This window comes from Solanum dulcamara, chromosome 2 (genome assembly GCF_947179165.1).
Source record: "Solanum dulcamara chromosome 2, daSolDulc1.2, whole genome shotgun sequence".
Classification (NCBI taxonomy): Eukaryota; Viridiplantae; Streptophyta; class Magnoliopsida; order Solanales; family Solanaceae; genus Solanum; species Solanum dulcamara.
In genome coordinates, this window is record NC_077238.1 from 25,987,350 (window position 1) to 26,009,836 (window position 22,487).

Here is a 22,487-nt window from a genome sequence, read left to right on the forward strand (position 1 = left end):
TGTCGCTGCTCTTATGTATATATATATATATATATATATATTGGTCCATTAATCCTAAATGTAATCTTGGTAAGAATTTAAGGGTTAAAATCTCTTTTGTGCTCACTGTGGATATGACTACTTGAGGATGAGCTTTGAAATTTCAATTTGATAAAGAATTGAGTTATTGCAATTGCAAATTCACTTTGACATTTATGTTTTCTATTTCTTTCCTTGTGTCTTCTCTAATTTTAAAATATTTGATCGTCAAGTATTTTAGTTGAAATTTTTCTAATTCCTTTTTCCATTTTTTATGCATGAAAAACCCCGAACAAGTTTATTTTGGACTCGTTCTTGCATATCCTCGAGTCTTGAGCCACCCTATCTTGTTTGAATTGCTGGAAGCCGATATGCAAGTCTTGGAAGGCAAAAATACAAGTGGAAAATGGACCAGATACACTGATATACAATATATACATTGGTGATATATGAAACAAAATGGGCCGAAAGCCAAAATGATGCAATAATTACCTTCTTATTAGAAATTAGGACAGGATCGAGGAATGGGCCTATGGCCCAACAGTTTGAATTTGGCCAAGAAGCCTAAATTTATTATTTGGCCTATTTAATTGTTTATTTTTGCGATTGAATATTTGTTAACTCCAACTTTAATATAATTAAATCCCCTAAAAGAGGAACTAATTTCTTTTTTAAGGTTGCATTTTTAGATTTTATTGACTCTTGTTTTTATTTAATTAAGTATTTGGTCCAAAATCCTTTACTTGTTTAAAAAAAATTAAGATCCTTTTAGAAGGTATGCAAATGTTCTCTCTTAATCATATTTTAATCAAGTCTTAATCATTCTTAATTTACTTAAAATATGTTGAGTTTATTTATATTTTCTTCAAATAATTTTCTTTTCTTTTTACTTGGTCATTTTAGTAAAGTATACCTTCTTTATAAATTATTTCAAATGTCTTAAGTTGATTTCTAGTACAAATGATTTTAATTATTTTTATTATTTTCTCAAAGTTATTCAAATAATTTTTAAATCATTGGATAACCGTACGTTAGCAGCCACTTTGAGTGCTAATATTTTCTCAAAGTGAAAATCTGAACCCTTACCCTGTTTTCTCTAATTTTTAAGACTTAAATCTGTTATGGTCTTTTAAATTAAATCTTCTTAATTTATTTTAAAAATTAAGTAGCGACTATTTCAAAAAATTGATTTTTTCTCTAAAAAGTTGAACTTAATTTTAAACCGCTTTTTTCCGACATAACAATTGTTATCATATTATTTAGTGTCACATATTGTTTTGGCAGATGCTGAGCACTAGATCTACAGTTGTTGGTAGAGGGGAGGCAGTACCTAAGGTTGACATTGGGACCCCATCTAGGGGTAGAGGTAGAGGTCATGGGCGTGGACAGGTCGCAGGTAGAGGCTGTGCCCAAGAAGCGGCATGATGAGTGGGTGATTTTCACTCATTTGGAGCTCTTTAAACTCATGATTTTGCCTTGCTTAAGTGAAAATAGGTGCTTTTGATTTGGTTTTCTTCATATTTTGCAGGATAAGAAAGTATTAGTTGAGTTGGGAATAATGGAAGAAACCAAGAGAAAATGAGGCAAAAAGAGGGCAAAACTGGAAAAATAGGATTTGGCACCAGAATGGTCTTCGCGATCGCGAAGAATATGCATCGCATTCACGTTAAACCATTGTCAGTATTGACTTAGTGATCGCGAAGAATATTCAGTATTGACTTCGCAATCGCGGTGAACCGTCGCTACCGCGATGAAGAAAAGTGTCAGGCACATGGTCAATTTTGAAACTTCACAATTTGATCCCAAATTCACTTTATACACTCATCAGCAGCCAATTTTGGGGTATTACATACAGAGAGAACATCTTGAAGAATACTCCATAGCTTGGGCTTAGGTTTTCAAAGAAAGTTTCCTACAATTCCCTATCGGGTTGGAGATTTAATTCTTAATTGTAACTATTTTTATCCTTTATTCATTGTATTTCTTTATATTGCATGAATTGTAGGTGTAATTATCACAATAAAATTGGGGTTTTGTGTTAGTAATAGACAATTGATTGGGTTGTTGATTTTATTCTTTTACTTTTGCAATTAATTGAATATATTCTCATTTATGAATTGAGTCTTTGATTATTTAATCAATTTCATGTTTTAAATGATCTCTTCTGGATTTGATCACTCTTTGGACTTGCCCATTACTTCGATTGAGCTTGAAAGAGCAATTGAGGTTTGGAAAAGTTTATTAGTGCATAATTTGAGGTTTAGCATCTCATAATTTAGATTTTATCTAGAAATAGTTTAATCCATGCATTGCCTATGTTTAATCAATTGTATTGTCAATCAATTGGGTTCACAAGAACTAGTTGAAAAATATTTACCTATATTCGATAGCAATAGGTGTATAACTTAGACTCTAGACATATATGATTTTATCCATGATTGATTGAGATTGTATGAGATTAAGGTAAAATGGATCATGTGAATGATAATTAACTTCCCATTAAACAAATTTCCTTTGATTCCTTTCTTGAAAAAGCTTTTGCCCTTGTATCCGTGTTCCCTTTCCCTTATGCTAAATTATTACTGAAACCTTCATATTAATTATTGTATCATTTGTTTCGAATTTAAACTAGTGACTTGTAATTCTTCATTTCTTCAATCGCCTAGACATTGTTCCATATGGGATTTGACCCCGACCTTACACGTTGGGTTTATATTGCTAACGACCGCTTATACTTTAAATCATAAAGGTTTATTTGAGCATTTTAAAAAATGGCACCGTTATCAGGGTTTGCACCCGAGTCACTCGTGTGACAGGAGGGAATGCTCACTAGCTTGAGGTCAAGCTAGGGAGGCTTCTCTATAGCTACATATTGAGGTTGGTAGCGACCAGGTACTTCCTAAGGTTGTGGCACCATTGTTTCAGGATATTTTTTGAGGATATTGGGAGTACTAGAGAGTCATACTCATGGTGACGTAGGTACGCCACAAGGTTCATAGATTAGAGTAGAAGTATAGAGTCTTGAGTGCTTCAGGCCGTAGTGGTTTAGGGTCCGATGGGTCAGTCACATGCGGTACTATGGTTGATAAGGGTAGAGTACAATGAGAGGTAGATTGAGATGCACCTATATTTACAATGACTGACGACGACCAATATCGATATGAGAGGTTCTAAAAGATAGACCACCACAGTTTCAGGGTCGAAAATTTGAGGATTCGCACGAGTTTCTGACCATGTGCAGAGAGTTATTAGAGACACTGGGATTAGCTGAGACCCATGGAGTTTTCTATGCTACAATTTAGTTCAGTGGGCCAACCCAAGAGTGGTGGAGAGTGTTTTTGAGTTTAAGGCCAGTGGGGTCATCATAAGTTACTTGGGGTGAGTTTGCTACTGCTTTTTATGACTGTTTCATCCCTTGGAATGTGAGGGAGGAGGGTCGGCTATAGTTTAAGAATTTGAAATAGGATAGCCTCACAGTTACTGAGTATGAGACTCATTTCTACAATTTTTTGAGATATGCTATGGTCGTCCTTCCTAATGAGATAGAGCGAGTTGGTAGATTTGTACAAGGAATGACTTATTTTATCTGTACAATAGTGTTTCAAATTGCCAAAGAGGGGGCTTCCTTCTAGTCCATCGTGGGTGCCGCTGAGGAGGCAGAGTTGATGGAGAGAGATAGGAGTTCAGGGACCCCAAAAGGGCCCGTGCTTCTTGTCAGTTTTTGGGTACCTCATCTGTAGGAGGGAGAGGTTCTAATAGAGGAGGTGGTTTCTTTTAGTGTGGAGGGTCGGTTCATGCTTGTATCCAGCTTCTGAGGGTGGTCGGACACCGCGTGGGTCATATAGTGAGGGTCAAGGTCATCAGAGATCATAATAGAGGCCGACAGTCCAAGGTGGTCAGATGAGTTCATTTGGTCCAGTACAACAGTATTTGCTTCCGAGATCTTGCTATGGTTTTGGGGATCCTGGACATCTGCTTTATTATTGCCCATTATAGGTTCATACCGGTCCCCGACGCACTTATTTTGCTCCAGTAAAAGCACCAGCGCCTCTATTCCGGGGTCTAGGTAGAGCTCATATAAATAGAGGTGGTCGCACTCTAGGTAGAGGTGCTGGTGTACTACAGTGCCACAAGGGGAGGTAGAGGTGTCGTATAGGCTAGCGATAGTAGGGTATCTCGGTGCTATGCTTTTTCGAGGAGACCCGAGGTAGAGGCTTTCAATGCAGTTATTATAGGTATTGTCCCAGTTTGGCATCGACCTGCATTTGTGTTATTTGATCCTGGATCTACATTCTTCTATGTCTTTGCCTATTTTGCATCAGGTTTTGATTTGGCTTGTGATTGCATGCTTGTGCCTGTCCATGTTTCTACACCGTAGGTGAGCCTTTAGAGGTGGATCAAGTATATCGATCCTATCTTATTTCTTTAGCCGGGTATGATAATTGGGTAGACATGATCATTTTGGGAAAGGCAGACTTTGATGTGATATTGGGTATGGATTGGCTTTTTCCTTATCTTGCTATTCTTGATTTCTATGCAAACACTGTGACTTTAGCGATAACGATTGCCCTAAGAGTTGAGTGGAAGGGTATTAGTGGTTCATATCCTAGAAAGGTTATCTCTTATCTTCGAGCTTAGAGGTTGATTGATCGGGGGTGTATGTATTATTTGGCTTTTATTCAAGAACTAACATTGAGTCACTTTTCATGGAGTATATTCCCGTGGTTAAGGAGTTTGCCGATGTTTTCCCTATTGATCTTTTGGGAGTTCTCCCGAATAGGGATATTGGCTTTGCCATTGACTTGGAGATGGGAACTAAACCTATTTTTATTGCACTTTATCACATGCGTCCGGCGGAGTTGAAGGAATTAAATTACCAGTTGAAGGATTTGTTGAGTAATGAGTTTATTCGCCCTAGTGTGTCACCTTGGGCTGCACCGGTTCTATTTATGAAGAAGAAGGATAGGTCCATAAGGATGTGCATCTATTATACGTAGTTGAAGAAAGTAACTGTCAAGAACAAATATCATCATCCTTGTATAGATGATTTATTTGACCAACTTCAAGGAGTGGCTTTGTTCTCTAAGATTGACCTGAGATCTGGGTACCATCAGTTGAGGATTAGGCTATCTGATATTTCTAAGACAGCTTTCCAGATTTGTTATGAACATTATGAGTTTTTAGTTATGTCTTTTGGATTGACTAATGCCCAGCAGTGTTCATAGAGTTGAGGAATGAAGTGTTTTGGACATATCTAGCCTCTTTTTTGATTGTGTTCATTGATGATATTATGGTATATTCTAAGACAGAGGAGGATCATGCTTGTTATTTGAGATCGATGCTTCAGAAATTCAGAGAGTAAAAGTTATATGCAAAGTTCTCTAAATGTGAGTTTCAGCTTGATTCTGTGGAATTTCTTAGACACGTGGTGTCTAAGGAGGGTATTAGGTGGATCCGACAAAGATTGAGGTGGTTAGAGACTGGACTAGACCTACTTCTCCTATTGAGATCTAAAGTTTTATGGGATCGGCTGGTTATTATTAGCGTTTTGTGCAGGGTTTCTGCACCATAGTGGCTCCTTTTACTAGACAGACTTAGAAGGTTGTGGATTTTCATTAGTTTGATGAGTGTGAGGTGAGCTTTCAAAATGTCAAGACTTTGTTAATTAAAACTCCTGTTTGACCCTACCCGAGGAGGGTGCATACTTTACTATATTGTGATGCCTCCGGAGTTGACTTGGGTAGGGTATTGATGCAAAAAGGAAAGGTGGTTGTCTATGCCTCTAGATAGTTGAAGCCTCATAAGAGGAACTACCTTACTCCCAACTTGGAGTTAGCGACGATGGTGTTTTTGTTAATTCTATGATGTCACTACTTATATGGGGTACAATGTGAGGTGTTCATCGATCACCAAAGCCTTCAGTACATCATTAGTCAAAGGGATTTGAACTTAAAACACCGTAGATGGCTTGAGCTACTAAAGGACTACGACATGAATATCTTATATCACCGGGGAAGGCCAATGTGGTGCCGATGCTTTGAGTAGGAAGGCTCCTAGTATGGGAAGTCTTGCAGCCATTAGTGTTGATAAGAGGCCCTTGGATAGAGATGTTCTGGCATTAGCCAACAGATGCATCCTATTGTTGGAATTTAAGGAGAGTGGAGGCTTCATTTCTTTCATTGAGGCTAGTTCTTCACTAGTTCAGCAGATTCGGGAGCGGTAGTGGGATGATGAGAAGTTGTGCCTCATTTGAGAAAAGGTGATGAGAGGTAAGGCCAAGGAGGCCAAACTCGATTCAGATGGTGTTTTGAGGATTGAGGGTAAGATTTGTGTTCCTAAGGTGGGTGATTTGATTAGATTGATTTTAGAGAAGGCTCATTATTCCAGATATTTTATTTACCCGGATGCGATGAAGATGTATCATGATCTTAGCCAGCACTATTAGGGGTGTGGGATGAAAAAGGATAATGTAGAGTTCGTGTCTAAGTGTTTGACCTGCCAACATGTCAAATGTGAGCATCAACGACCTAGGTGTGTGATTCAGAGAATGCTCATTCCCATTTGGAAGTGGGAGAGGATCACCATGGACTTTGTTGTGGGTTTACCTCCCACGGTGGGTGGTTATAATTCTATATGGGTGGTTGCTGATAGATTGACCAAGTCTGCTTATTTCATTACGGTTCGGGTGAAGTACATAGCAGAGAAGCTAGCCTAGTTATAGATCATACAGATCGTTCGACTTTGTGGTGTCCCAAAATCTATTATTTTAGATCAGGTTTCATTGTTTACTTCACACTTTTGGAAGGCATTACAACATGGGTTGGGTACTAGTCTTGATATGAGTACAAATTTTCACCCACAGATTGATGGACATTACGAGCGGACAATTTAGGTGTTGAAGGATATGCTTTGGGCTTGTGTTATTGACTTTGGTGCTAGATGGGATCAACATTTTCCTTCAGCGGAGTTCGTCTACTATAAAAGTTATTATTCCAGTATTCAGATGGTCCCATTCGAGGAATTGTATGGTGGGCTGTTCCGATCTCCTATCAGGTGGTTTGATACAACTAAGGTGGATTCTTTAGACATGGATTTGCTTAGAGATGTTATGAACCAGGTTCGTATGATTCAGGGTAGATTCTTGACTACCCAGAGTAGGCAGAAGAATTATGTCGATCGGAGAGTTTGACCTTTGGAGTTCATGGAGGGTGACATTGTTTGGCTCTGAGTGTTGCCCAAGAAGGGCGTGATGCAATTCGGGAAGAAGTACTAGCTTAGCCCTCGGTTTATTGGCCTATATGAAATTTTGGGGCGAGTAGGAGAGGTGGCTTACAGATTGGCCTTGCCATCTAACTTGTCAGTGGTACATCCAATATTTCATGTTTCCATGCTCTAGAAGTATGTTCTGAACAAGTCTCATATGATCTCCCTTGATTCGGTAGAGTTGGGCCATAATTTGATGTTTGAGGAGAAGCCTATAGCCATTCTTGACAAACAGGTCCTTAAGATTAGGACCAAGGAGATAGCTTCATTGAAGGTACAGTGGAAGCACTGTACAGTTGGAGAGGATACTTGGGAGGCAGAGTCCGATATGCGTGCTCGATATCCACAACTCTTTGAGACTTCAGGTACTCCCTTTGACTTTATGTTCGAGGACGAACATTATTTTTAGTGGTGGATGATGTAATGACCTTGAAGTTCATTACTAGAATTTTTTGTGAAATAACCATTTTACCCCTCATTATTGTTGCCCCGAGTTGTTTTTGATTGGTATTGAGTGTTGGTTTTGAAACAGTCTATGAAATGTTCGAGTCTTGGGAGGTTTAGAGTTTTTAAAGGCTTTAAGTGTTCAAAAGTGGTATTTGAGACCAACCGGAGCTACAAATCTCATAACAGAATTTCGTCAATTCCAATAGCTCTGAAATGTGGAAACTTCCTAGGAGAGTTTACAGAATTAGTTTTGGATTTGTAATGAAGATTTGAGGTTTTGAGTTGAAAATTTGTAAAAGTTTTGGCTAAGGTTTGACTTTGGTCAACTTTCGGAGCTTCGATACTCAGAATGAAATTCCAACTACTCCGATAGATTCGAGGGAATAGTCTTAGGTCTAGGAGTGACATTGGTTGAATTTTTGGAGGTTCCGAATTTGTTTTGGTGTTCGGGAACCTTAGTTAGTTTGGTTACGATTTCTCAAGTTTCAGGTCAAGGAGACCTCGAATTCAAATTTTGATGGTTCTATTGTGTCTGGAACGACAAAATTAGTATGGTAGCATATAAAGTTACTATACTCGGAGTTCTGAACGAATCTCGAGGGTCCATTCCAGGATTTGAGACTTAGTGAAAATGTTGTGTTTGTTGATATCTTGTGTACCACCTTTGTTCATTGCGATCTCTTTCTTGCGATTGCAAGGCTTTATTTTCTTGTGAGTTGCGATCGCATAGTAACTGCCGCGATTGCTTACAGTTATCTTCATAGGTATTGCAATTGCATGGCCTTTGTCGCGATCTCGAGGGTCAATTAAATGAGTTGACTCGTTGACCCTCCACGATCGTGAGGTATTTTTCATTGTGATCGCGAAGGATAAAATATGTCTGAATAGTGTTTAATCCCCAAATCTTGAATTAGACCTCATTTCTCCATTGTTGGACCTTAGAAAGCTTGGGAGGGACGATTCTTGAGAGATTTTTGAGGGATATTGGCTAGGTAAGTCCTTTTACCATGATTTCATCATTATCCATTAATTATTTACTATTTTTAGCTTGAATTTGGGGATTTCAATTGAGAAAAAATTGGGGTTTTAATGTTTTGATGATTTTAAGCTCATTTTAAGTCCAAATTCACTTCTGTTTTCACTATTAGATTCCAAATACTTCAAGGATCACTTTCATGTAAAATTTTTCCTGATTTTCTATTCATTTTCAAAATTAGGTATTTTGGGTCAGATTCGGCCCAATTTTCAAAAATATTGATTTGGGTATCGTTAGACTCGTGTTCTCATTTGGATTGCATATTTGAATAGATTGTTTTGATTCAGAACATTGGTGTAGGGTAAAGCTCAGATTTTGGAGTAGTTCGGGGTTGAAATTGAGGCAAGTGAATTTCTAGACCTATACTTAAGCTTGTAGGATCATGTCTTCATGTCTTATATGTTGAAGAATAATAGAAAATGGTTTGGAACTAATTGATATTCAATTTAACTTGATAATGAAAAATGGGGTAAAAATTGGCAAATAAGATATTTTGACATGTTGTGTTCGATATGAATTGATCCTTGGCTTATTATGAACACTTGAATATAATGGTCGTGATATGAGTTGTGACTTGTTGGTTATATCTTTTAGTTATTGTGTTTTACATGTATATTACTTATTTGCATTGGTTCTGAGACTTTGAGATAAAATTTGATCTAACGATTATGCCAATGGGAAATAGTTTCGGTGGATACATGGTCTATGCGTGTCCCCCATGGGTTCCGGCCTGCTAGTCAATGGATGTGTATCATTTAGGACAAACATGCATCACTATATGTGACATTGCATTGCATCATACATCTTTTGCCATGGTGGATTGTTTTACCCCTGATATTTCTCTAATCTATATTATTGACTGTTGTGATTTAACTGAGAATTGAGTTGTACCGTCATTGAGATATCTATACTTATGCTATTAGAACTGTTAGGCTTGACTGATTTCTATGCAGGTTGTAGTTTGAGGAGTTGGTTGGTATGACAGGAGTACGTGTATTTTAATAGCTTAGCTTAGTCTTAGTTGTTCACTTGCTGGGTACCGTATCGGTGCTACTCACCCTTACTATCTACACTTATGTAGGTTCCGAGCCCGGACACTGACCCAATTCTCCTTCTTTCCATTCGAGGCTTTCAGAGGGGATTCAAGAGGTAGTTGTTGATGCCGGGAATCTTTCTTCTTCCTCTTTACTTTGTTCTATTCGAGAGATAGAGTTTTGAAACTTGTATTTATTTCAATATCTTTATATTTTGAGGCTTGTACATGTGACAACCAGTTCATGGAGGATTTTGTAGATAACTAAGACTTCCGCTTTTGTCTTTAAATTACATACTTTGAACTGTTTCCGTTTTTATTTCCGTATTTGTTTGGTTTAGGCTGATTTATCTGGTAAAAATAGATGAGTGCTATATCACCCAAATTTCGGGTCGTGGCACTCCCCCACCCACTCCCATAAATCTGCCCTTAGGAAAGTGGTATTCATTCGAAGCCATTTTTTCTTGATAACTCAAATAAAAAATGAAGGTTGTATAAGAAAGTTAATAGACATATGCTTTTTGCATCACAATTAATAGAAATGAAAATGGGTCACTCAAAATTCAAGAAAGTTATCATTCAATAATATGATATTAGTGCTAGATTTTGTGGATTAATGAAGGGCCAGTGTATCATGACCTGATTTCTCAGGTTATGATGACGCCTACTACAACTCGCCAGTAGGCAAGCCAACCTATATCCCAGAACTGCGATTAATGGGATGTTAGGGTAGAAGATCAGCAATTCAACCTAAAGCAGTAAAAAAAATAGGAGCATACATGAACATCTGGAAGCAACTAAATATATACAAACAAAAGGACCCTTTCAGAACCTGAAAGTCACATGTATAGAGCTACAAGTAAAAAGAGTACAAGTCTCAAAAGTGGACCACAGAAACAGAGTTGTCTCAAAAAGCAAAAGATAGGCAAAATATATATACAGATGGAGACAGGTAAATCCAGGACGCAATGTGCTCACCCTCACCTCCGATCACGATCGAAGCTGGCTCAAATCAACACTGGTAGCTAGTACTCGAACCTGCATCATGAAAACAGATGTAGAGTATAGTATAAGTACTAAAATAACAGGTACCCCATAGGCATCATAGGTCGATTGAGCAAGATAAGAAAAAGTAAATTGAGGTGCGAGTAAATGATCACAACCAAAGACAGGGCAAGAAGTAAAGGTAGGTATGTACACGAGCATATTTAACAAACAAAGAGGAAGAATCTAACTAAATCCGTCGGGCTCCCACAAACCCGATGGGTATGCTCGTGCAGAAGTATAAGGTAACCACCTGCACAGACTCCCATAAGCCCGGAAGGTGCAAGAATAGCTGAACTAAAATGAACGGAGATAGAAGGATTCCAATAATATCAACATTTCCCGAACTTGAACCAAACCATTCCCAAACTCTAATACCTCAACCTAAAGACAAGAGTAGATGAAGAGTTGAACCAAAGATTCATCAAGGAATCAAGAATTGAACCACGTGTAATCTAGACCACGAAATTCAATCGGGTAACTGTAGCTAATGAGTCGACATGGATAAGCTAGACCACAAACTTCAACCGAGTAATTATATCCAAGGAGTCGAACACGGGTAAACTAGACCACAGACTTCAACCGGATAACTGTAGATAATAAGCCTGAACACAATTAAGATAGACCACTGACTTTGACTGGATAACTGTAGCTAAGGAACCAAACATAAGTAAGCTAGATCGTGGGCTTGAACTAGGTATCTGTAGCTAAGGGATCGAACTGAATTAGAATCAGTGACCAACCGAGCGCCACAGGGAGTACCCCTAAACTGAGTGCCATCAATATATCACTCTAACCTTAACCATACACAACCAGAATCGTCATGAAGACTCCCAAAATCATGAACCAAGCGATATAGGTTCGATAAGAGAATAGGGAAATATGGAGGTAAGGTTACAAGTTGTGTTACTGCCTAGCTAAAGCTAAGACTAACACACTCAAGTCTGCTATATCAGTCTACAAGGAGCTAAAAGTCTAAAATGACGTTGGAGAAGTTCTAAGGCCCAATAGTACCAAAATTGCGCAAGTCTAAGACAATCACTAGTCTAAACCTAAACTAAGGCCCAACATACTTCCAAACATATAGCCATAGGCAAAGCATACAAAACAAGGCATGGATGAACGAAAATAGTAGGAATCATGCTTAAACAGCCTAACAATTTCTCAAATTAGCGCTTAAGACATGAATTCTAGAAATTTAACAAGCTCAACACCCCAACCCCTCCAACTATACAATTCAAGATACAATTGCCTAAACATGCTCAGTCTCACAAGGGAAAAATCGTACCCTACCTGTAGGTTGACCGCGCATGTTTCAACTCACAAACTCGGAGCTTTTCCCTTTCGAGCGGCCTCCAAATGCTGCCATGCTATCTACAATAGAATCACAATGTTAATATGGTCGTTATGACACTAAAATTATCGAATTAGGAGGCGGCCCAATTTTGGAGTCAAAAATCAGAAATTATAGGACCCGCTCTGTAACTCACGGAATAGACTCTGAGAAAGGCTCCAACTACTACCCCGAACTCATGTTCCACAAGGGAACACAATTCACACACCAAAATAGACCCAAACCTAACATGCATATATGATCAACCTTAAGGCCTAATAACTTAGAAACACAGGTGAATTTTACCTCAAAGAAAGCCTCAACTCCTAATTCTGAACACAAAACTGGGTTCCCCTAAAAAATCTACACAATTTAGCCTTTTGAATTGCCTAAATCGCTCAAGAATTAAAAGAGAAAACAAGATTTAAAGTTTGAGAGAAAATCTGAAAATTGGGTCTTAGAATGACCTAAGGTCGCTTTAGCGGCCCTCTGGTGATCGCTTAAGTGACACCAACTAAAAGGCGGACATCGCTTTAGCGACAGGGCATCGCTTAAGCGGCTCCCGCCCAAGAGGGTTGGTCGCTTTAGCGAGCTTCGGGATGCTCTAACAACACTCATTTTAGCGATCAGGGGTCGCTATAGCGACGGCACCAGACCCAGCTGGTGCAATAATGAGCTTAACATGCCAAATCCTCCGACGGGATGCTCGGGATTTGTTCAGAACCCCATGCGCGCAAACGAGATATGCCCCCATCAAATTCAATATTTTGGACTCAATGACGCATTTGAAATTCGCATACGAGGTCATTTTAAAGAAAAGTGGGTCTCACACCCAAGTGCCATTTTGAGCCAATTTCCACAACGGGCCTCGAAATTAGACCGTAAGCCTCGAAAAATGAATGAAGGGTCATTCTAGACCAAACTCAACATTTTAGAGCTAATCGCATTGTCAGAAATTTTATTCAAACACGTTTCCTAAGATATTAATCAACGTCAACTATAGGCCAAATTTAAGGCAAAAGTGTCAAATAGTCCTAAACTCTTACCGATTGCCTTGGACTCGTGAAGACCATGCTAATAGCCTAATTTGGTCATTTCGAAGCTGATGGAACCATTATAATTTCGTTCTGAGGTAATTTTCTTGAAGTTATGACCGAAGTCAACTTTTCAAGTTATAGAAACTTCAAAATATGGAAGTGGGCCTAAAACTCAAACGAACGACCAGGCGACCGAACAGTCAGTGCCAACAAGTCATAAATGATTGGGGTCACTACAGGAATGCTCTAAACGATAAAATAAATATTTAAATTCAAAAATAACCTGGAGGGTCATTACATGGTGAGGTGCGGGGGGTGAAGATGAAGGAAGAAATGACTAATATGGAAGAAGAAAGGTACAAGGAATGCTTCAATGGGGGAAGAAGGAATTTGGGGAAGATAACAAGATAAAGATAGAAAAAAGATTAAATATATTTTTTTTAAAATGGGACCCCAAATTTCATTTACCTCTAAATAAGAAATTTCAAATATTTTTTTAAAAAATGTAATTTATAAAAAATTATTTAAAAATAATATTTAGATAGTGGGCAATAAAAAAATGTCCTGCATATGATTTTACCATTCAATTTTTTTATTTTTTATTATTTCACGCGTTTTTAGGAGTGTGAGTGCATTTCTTCTGTCACGTCATCCTTTAGGGAGATATTTAATTCATTTAACAGTTGTTAAGGGGGTTATTTAAATTGACGTATAGTTAAAGTGATAAAATAAGTTTTACGGCCAAATTTGGGAGGAATTTGATGTATTTACCCATTTTTTTTGTTGAAACTAATTCTTTCTATAGGATAAATCAGAAGTCATTAATACACTAGCATAGAGAAGCAATTAGTAAAATAAAAACCGATAATCCTAACAAAAGAAGTTAAAAGTCAATGCAATTGTCCGTCAATGAACATTCAAGATAGAATTTCAGGTTAACATAAGCCTGGTTCATTTTAAGGAGTATGATCACTTTAGTTGTTTGTTTCTCCTTCATATTGGACTCAATCTAATATAGTTACTTTTATGGAAAAAATATTTGGATGGATACTTTTAAATAAATAATTATTGATTTTAGTGATATTTTTTATTTATTATCATTTATAGCAATATTATGATAAATTCGTTATGTATTAAAAATGAACTATGCATGCAATATAAATGTATTATAAGTGTTTTAAAATATATTATGTTTGTTTGGTAAGAAATTGACACAATGTATTACAAGGGTATTAAAGTGTGTGATAAATGTACTATCCATAAATAAAACTTGTATTATATATGTTTTATAAATTATTCAGTAATATATATTAAAACTATATTAAAAATATATTATAAGTGTACAGTGAAAAAATATTATTATTATAAATGATAAATATTTTCTTAATATAACATATCTATGTAAGTTTCCACTCACTGCTCAAATATTTTACGCATCCTCTTACCCAAATTATAGCAAAATGATATTTTTCTATCGTGAGTGTGGTCCTTAAATTGTGCACCAACTTTCCAATTTCTTAAATTATGTAACCAACTTATTTTCTTATTCTCTATTTTTTTCTCGTTTTTTATCTTCTTTTGAAAAAATTTAAATGAGCAAAGAAACATAAAAAGAAAAAAAAAGAAGAAATAGAGAACTAAAAAAAAGAATTAAAAAGGTGCTAAATAACTAAACCTACAAGGAAAGGGGAGATACTAACGTAAAAGGATAACTGCTTGTAAATAGTTTTCCTTTCGGGAATACAAATATTCTTTTTCCTTTTTTTTAATTGAAAAAATCACACTAGGTGACAACTCATATATCTGTTTGGCGCTTTTCTGGTCCAACTTTATGAAATTACCCAAAATGGTCTAATTCAGATAAAAGAGTCATATTTGATGTAATTAATGCATTAGCCACAGATTATCACTTTTTAACCACGGTTAAACCGTGGCTAAATAATGCTATTAAAAATATATTTTCTTTTTTGCTCTTTTTTTTTTAAAAAAAAATTCTTTTCTAATTGTTTTACTTTTTTGTGAAAAAATGAATATTTATATCGTTTTATTATTTTTTATTATTATTATTTATTAAGGTGAGAATGGATGATAGTCAAATAAATATCGATACATTACATAATAGTTTATATGATTTGATACACAATTATACATATTTATACAATATTGATATATTTCATATACACAACATAATTATTTGTACATTATATATACATGTTTATATATCATTTATCTGATGTTGATACATGATTTATACAATATCGATACATTACATATATATACTATATAACTATTTATACAATATCGTTACATTACTTATACACTACATAACTATTTATACAAATACTGATACATTGCATATACACTATATAATTATATTATACATCATATATACATGTTCATATACCATTTATACAATATCTATATATGTTTATACACTATCTATATAATATTGTTACATTACATATACACTACAATAGACCCTTGTGGTCGGGCCCTTCTCCGAACCCCGTACATAGCAGGAGCTTTAGTGCACCGGACTGCCCTTTTTTACATATACACTACTTAATTGTTAGTTATTAAAATGACAAAAAAAATGTTAGTTATTTAGCCAGGGTCAAATTGTTGCTAATAAAAAATAAAAATAAATCATGGCTAAAGAAAGTAAAAAATAACGTTATTGAGCCACGATGGAATCACGGTTATATAGCCAAATAAATCGTGGCTAAATAGCGAATTTGGATATATTTTATCTTATTATTATTTTAACTATATTTTTTGTAAACTAATAACTTTTTGATATATATTTGAAATCATCCCATTTTTATTTTTGCTTTGTACTTCAATTTCCGTATCAATTGGATACTGTAGTTTGTTCGTAGTCACATTCTCGTATGCGTCCTGTTTGTACAAAAATATATGTATCAACCAAATGTATCTCTATATAGGATGGTTTATAGGCATATCTCTTGTCTTTCCTGTTTGCATCGCAATTTTCTATTTACACTAAAATTTTTGTATCAATCTAACATATTTCTATACAAGATTATTTATAGCTATATCTCTTGCCTTTTCTGTTTACTACATTTTCCCTATAAATTTTTAAAACATCTGTACGTGGGAATAGAACAAGAACTTCATCAATTGGATTTGTTATATACAGTTTAGAGAAATTTGAACTTGAGAATCAAATGGCCAAAAAAGATTTTACTATATAAAAAGCAACCATCTGATCTTTCTGTTTTATTGGATCTATACTCTAAAATTTCATTGTGTTGGAAAAATACGGACTGAGACAAATATATATATATATATATATATATATATATATATATATATATATATATATATATTCAGAATAATGGGAATAGAATAATAATTTAATGACACCAAGAACCACAGATCAAGAAGAACAACTGATATCACTATATCAAGAAATTTTACACTTTGTAGTTATGAGTACAATACTCAAAGTGACTACTACATATTCCAAAGAAATAACCCATTTTTGAATTTTTTTTTCACCGTAAGGAAATATCATTCCACTCTATTTTTCCTTCACAAGCTATTTTCTTGTATAATTTATGATATACCTCATTTTGCTCTCTAATATTTTTCTCTCTATTTTGATATATTTAACAAATGAGCTAAGTAGCTCCTTTTATAGGAAAAAACCTGCCCTTTTGATGCAATGAAAAACAAATTCAAAATGTTCATTATGAAAGTATTCATTCACAACTTAGTAGCAAACAAAGACTTATTATAAGAACAAATATGGACTTGTCTTGGAACCTGATGAGGAATTGTGTTTACATGGGATGGAACCCCACACATTGACCTTAGACCAAACTTTAGGAGCTTGAGTCTACCTTGTTCATAAACAAGAAAAATATTATTTTTCTGCTAATTAAATTTGTATGGTGACATTGCTATGACGAAGAACATATATTTTCTTGCCATATAATAGATTTCGCTGCATTAATTTGTGAATCGCAATGAATGAGTTCAAGTGTTGTTTTACATGCAGTGTAGGCGGAAGAGGTTGCCAAAAAAAGAGTCTTTCTACACCGATCGCTGATGTAATATCTAGTTTCTTAACATGAACATTATAGCTGGCTGACAGATTGAATAATTTATATGAATTTTGCAGTCGCGAAACCAGAATTTTCAATAAGGGGTTTCAAAATCTGAAGAAGTAAACACACGAACGAGCCAAAAGGGGTTCTACATTCACTATTTATACATAAAAATTACTTTAACTATGTATAAATAGTATAATTTTTCGTCGAAAAAGGTTCGAATGAATCCCTAGCCAACATGTGGCTCCGCCCCTGAATCTTTGTATTCAACTATGCTGGAACAAAATCCCTCATAATAAGGCTTTTAGCCATTTATGATTTTGAACCCCAAATACATATATACCCATCCGTCTAACAAATAATGCATATTTACCCTTTTCATTAACAAACTTATATTTACTAAATTAAAAAATCTAAAACTGATTCTTTTATTTTAAAAACATCATGTATGTTTAAGAGATTACCTCACCCATTTTTTAAACCCTTCAGACCAAAGCAAATAAGAAAATCTAATCTCTTCTATTCAGTCATAAAATAAGTTTTGGTAGGGTTCGAATAAAAAATAGATTGGATTTTTTCAGTTGTATAGGGTCCAGAGAGGTAGAAAGATTGAGGTAATTTTTAAAGTAAAGTGCCATTTTTGTAATTAAAAATCATTTTTATTTTTTTTAATTATGTTAATAAAAATGGTAAATACTTACCATTTGCTAGATGGCATTTGCCAGATGGCAAGAATATATATACATCATTTGTTAAATAACGATTATATATATATACACTATGAACAAAGTATATGTGTACCATTTATTTAAACAAGAGATATATCCACTTTAAATCACAAAATTGAAATACATTTTTACCCCCATTTCTCTTAAATCATTTGTTGGATTTATAATACACCTAACTTGCTCCAATTATTAGCTTATGAACAATCTATACTACATTTAATTTCCAACTTGCTGCTATTAGTAGGGATGAACATGGTATCAGTAATTTCAGTTTTAGATTTTTAAAATAATAAATTTTTATCGTATTAAATTAATTTGATATTCAATATTTGATTTAAACATTTTATATTAGGATATGTCAGCAATCATACTTTATTTAACTTTAACTTGTATACTCATTATAATTAAAAATAATAATTATGATGGTGCTTTTTAAGAAACGTCTCAATTATTTCACACTAAAATGCATAATAAAAATATTCAAAAAATATGTATGCAGTTCTCTTTGTTGATCAAATATACAAAATCAACATTTCAATCAAAATAGCATAATCAAAAATCCAATATCTTAATTTTTTGTACAAATTACTATTTGTTAGCCAATCATAATAATATATATGAATTGTAAACTTTGATACGTCATTATATATTTAATTTTTTTTTGTTGATAAATATTGAATATGGTGTTGAATACCATATTTAATATCATAATATCGAGATGACAATGTTAAAAAGCTTCATTTCGATATGGCGTTCAGTATTGTATCATGCACACACCGTAGCTATTAGTATATGGTCATCATACTAAATTTAATGGTTCACACACTGATGCCCATTATAACTAATTTCCTGTCAACTTCCTCAGCCAATTAACCTAGTACTGAAACGACGATAAATTCCAGTTTGTGGACTCCCCAAATCTCATGTGGTATCCAGTGTCTGTCTAGCCTGATGTAAGCTGCGTACGTTATATTGAATGTAACAACAGACAATTCAATCCAAAACATCATATAGGCAACAGCAGAAACGGACCCAAATTACTTGCAAATGTATTGCCATTGTCATTCAGCGTTTACCATTCATTTTCTGTTGCTATCAGTAGCAAGGGAGATGACGTTTCTGCAAGCAATAACAACATACATAGGAACTCCGCATAACAGAACTGGAATATGTTAATTCTCACAAAAATTCATCTCAGGGCAACCCATTGACGTCTTAATGCATCCAGTGACAACTCGATCAAATTAGTAAAAAGTGAATGCCCCAACATAAACTAGAAGAAATTAAGCCTTCATTATGCATAGACACGCCATTGCAACATCAAGGAAACGATCAAGAAGAATCCAAAGCACAAAATCATTCACATATCATATGTGCTAAGGAAGGGAATACACTAGCTTGCTTTATACAATGGGTACCCCCCAAACTTTCTAGTCCCACCCAAACTTAAGTCTTCCAAGCACAACAGAAACATCGGGTTTAACATAAATGCTGAGATTGTCAATCTCATTCAGATTTACTTGAGCTCAAATTAGTAGCGCCTTCTTTCTTCGTTGCAGCAGACTCGACATGTTTATATGACAGAGAAATTTCTTCAACAGGTATCAAAGGGATATAGCTGATGATACTATAACCCTTCTCTTTCCAGTCAGCTACTAATTGATTGTACTTGTCAGACCAGTGAGCAGCTGTAGGAGCAGCCATCTGTGCAATTCCATGCAATGGTGGGCACTGATTGACATGATACCAGAGCACTGCCACTTGACTAGTAGCAAATTGCTTGGACAATTCACCAGCATGATAGACAGCAGCACGAGGCCCAGCAACCTGTATGTCCTTCGACAAGTCTTGTGCTACCTCCGATGCCTTCTGAAACAGAGACTGGACTTTGCTGACAACCTTCTTGGCCAAGGGAGGAGCATGTTCATCAAATTTTGCTGTTCCATCATCCACCTGACACAATGTCCACAAAATCCTCATCTGATTTTTCTATCAACATGCCACTATAATATCTATATCAGAATTTGGAAACAACAAAATTCCAATAGATACTAGATCCCATTAACGCTAATTTCAGGTGAAACAACCAGATGCAAAAAATATAAATTGCACTCTAGACTTGAGTAGCTCATAATAGTCACATGCCAGACATACAAGAATTCTAAATTACGGTCTTCTCAGGTATATGCAGCAATAAGATGATGTTCTACTATAGGAGCACACCTAAAAAGTAGCGGCTGCGAATTTTTCTTAATTTTGATGATGTTCCAATATCCGGAAGAAAGGAAGAACTCCTACATGTTTAAATCTTTGCATGTTATTGACACTAATTTATTCAACGCACACCTACAAGTCCTATCAGATGCCGATCACATGATCTTAGTAGGTAAAGAATCAACTACTTAGTCCCACTCACCATTGGTGCTAGATTCCGCTCCACCCCCTCCCTCCCCCACAAAAAGAAAACGACTAGTAGTAGTACTTTTGCAGCATATAGTCCAAACTTCATCGGGGTTGTTTCGGAAGAGAGAACAGCACAACTATAATAAGCACATGGCTGAAGGGAGAACAGAACACTAGTCATATATATAACTATTTAAGAAAGAAATTTGTCAAAACCATAGCAGTCCCGGTAACACTTTATTGTACAATTACTATTTTCTCCTTGAGCACAAATAAGGTTACGAACATAAGCAAATACAGACTACTAGCAGAAACCCGAGACACATCTTCATTTTCCAAAGAAGATGTAGCCCAGGGGACAAGGTTCATTATTTATGTGTGCTTTTCATTATTCACACTTTCTCAAACGGTTGCATATTTGTATTTCTTCTATCTCAGGAAAACAAATGCACAGTCACAAACATTTACAGAACCAAATCTTCCAGGAATGAGACCATTTCCTCTTACATGTATACCGACAAATTGTCATCATCAGATAGTAATGCATAGTGAGAGCATAATCAATGAAAACAACAATTAACATGATATAAGTGAAGGTTCAATACCTTTTTGTCTAGGAAAACAAGGACTTCATCAGGAACACCTTTAAATCTCTCGTAAACAGGCCTTACGACGGTGGTTACCGCCTTTTCTACCGTACCAACTGTTGATCTCAGAGGCCCCGAGTTCTGCTTCGCATAATCATACAGATTTGACACCAAAACCGCAGTGTTTATAGCAAACAACCTTACAAACCCTAGATGTTTCAAATTACTCTCACTTTTCTCCATCTCAGCCTACCCATCATAAATTAAACAATCAAACCGAAAAAATTCAAAAAAATAAATAATAATTCTAAAGTTAATAGGATGAACATGAATTAAGATAATATTGGAAAAGATGGGAGAGATTAGAAAAACAAACCTTATTGGCAGCCATATTTTTTCTGGTTGTTGATCAGCTTGTATGATACTTTGATCTGCTCAGCTATTGGTGATGCAAATGAGAAAGTGGTTGGGTAATAAAGCAAGCTGGGGGAATATTTAAGTAAAATCTAAGGGCTGTAAAGACACCACGTGTCGTAAGTATGGTGTCCCGAGGGATTCCTTAGTCGAGAATCAATGAGGAATTTGAGGAAATGCCCCTTTCTAGGTCAGTGTGGAGGCTTCGCGAAGGACACGTGGCATTCTCTTTGATGGCAGTGCGAAGTATCTCGATGTTTACGCTTATTTTCCAACTTTGTCCTTTTTAGTTTGTGAGCATACTGTACCACCCAAAAGAATAATTTATTAAATTTTGGATCTTGACGTGATAATCTAAGCTTAATTACCCTTCCTCCTTTGCTGTAACACTAGGGGTCGTTTGTATGTAGGATCTATTAGTAATACATACGATTTAAGGTATATAATTAATACCTTTCACTTGATCGTATTAGTAATACATATTATATAATTAAATATTTAAAAACAATAATATCCCTCAAATCTTTTTAATCGTTTCTTTTAATTTTTTTTGATTTTATATTTTATATTTGTAGTTTTGCACTAATAAATTTAATTAAATAAATTAGCTTACAATTTTTATTTATTTGTGGATTTATATTTACATAATATTAAAAAAGCATTTTTTTTTCATGTCAATTTTTTTTGATAATTAATTTTGTTGAGTGATTTTGTTGATACAAATGCCTAATTGAGTGATTTTATGAATACAAAACAAAGTTCAATGACTTTGCTAGATAAATTCTCAAATTTGAGTGGCGAGTTGATGCGCTAATAAGTCTGGCTTACTTTTCATATTAAAACTGGAACTTGCAATTTTCATTTGTAAACGTGCATGCTTTATTCGATTTTACTATTGTTTAGCATTTTTTCAATTTTAAAAATAGTTGGTCTATCTTTATTAAATTTAAATTAACGTTTTGTGAGTAATCAATTTATTAACAACACAACAACAACAACAACCTAGTGGAGTAATTAATTTATTAAGATGACAATTATTTATCCTCAAATGATTCAAGTGGGAAAATA

The 22,487-nt window shown here is 35.2% G+C and overlaps 1 protein-coding gene across 1 annotated transcript; it reads right to left on the minus strand.

The window, feature by feature from the left end:
* Positions 1–19,284: 19,284 nt before the first annotated feature.
* LOC129880471 (REF/SRPP-like protein At1g67360) lies at positions 19,285–21,569 on the minus strand. The gene is made up of 3 exons (XM_055954511.1): positions 21,382–21,569; positions 21,024–21,254; positions 19,285–19,968 (listed from the first exon to the last, which is right to left on the minus strand). Exons 1-3 carry the CDS (start codon positions 21,394–21,396, stop codon positions 19,522–19,524), a joined length of 693 nt encoding a protein of 230 aa, XP_055810486.1. The 5' UTR covers positions 21,397–21,569; the 3' UTR covers positions 19,285–19,521.
* Positions 21,570–22,487: the final 918 nt, after the last annotated feature.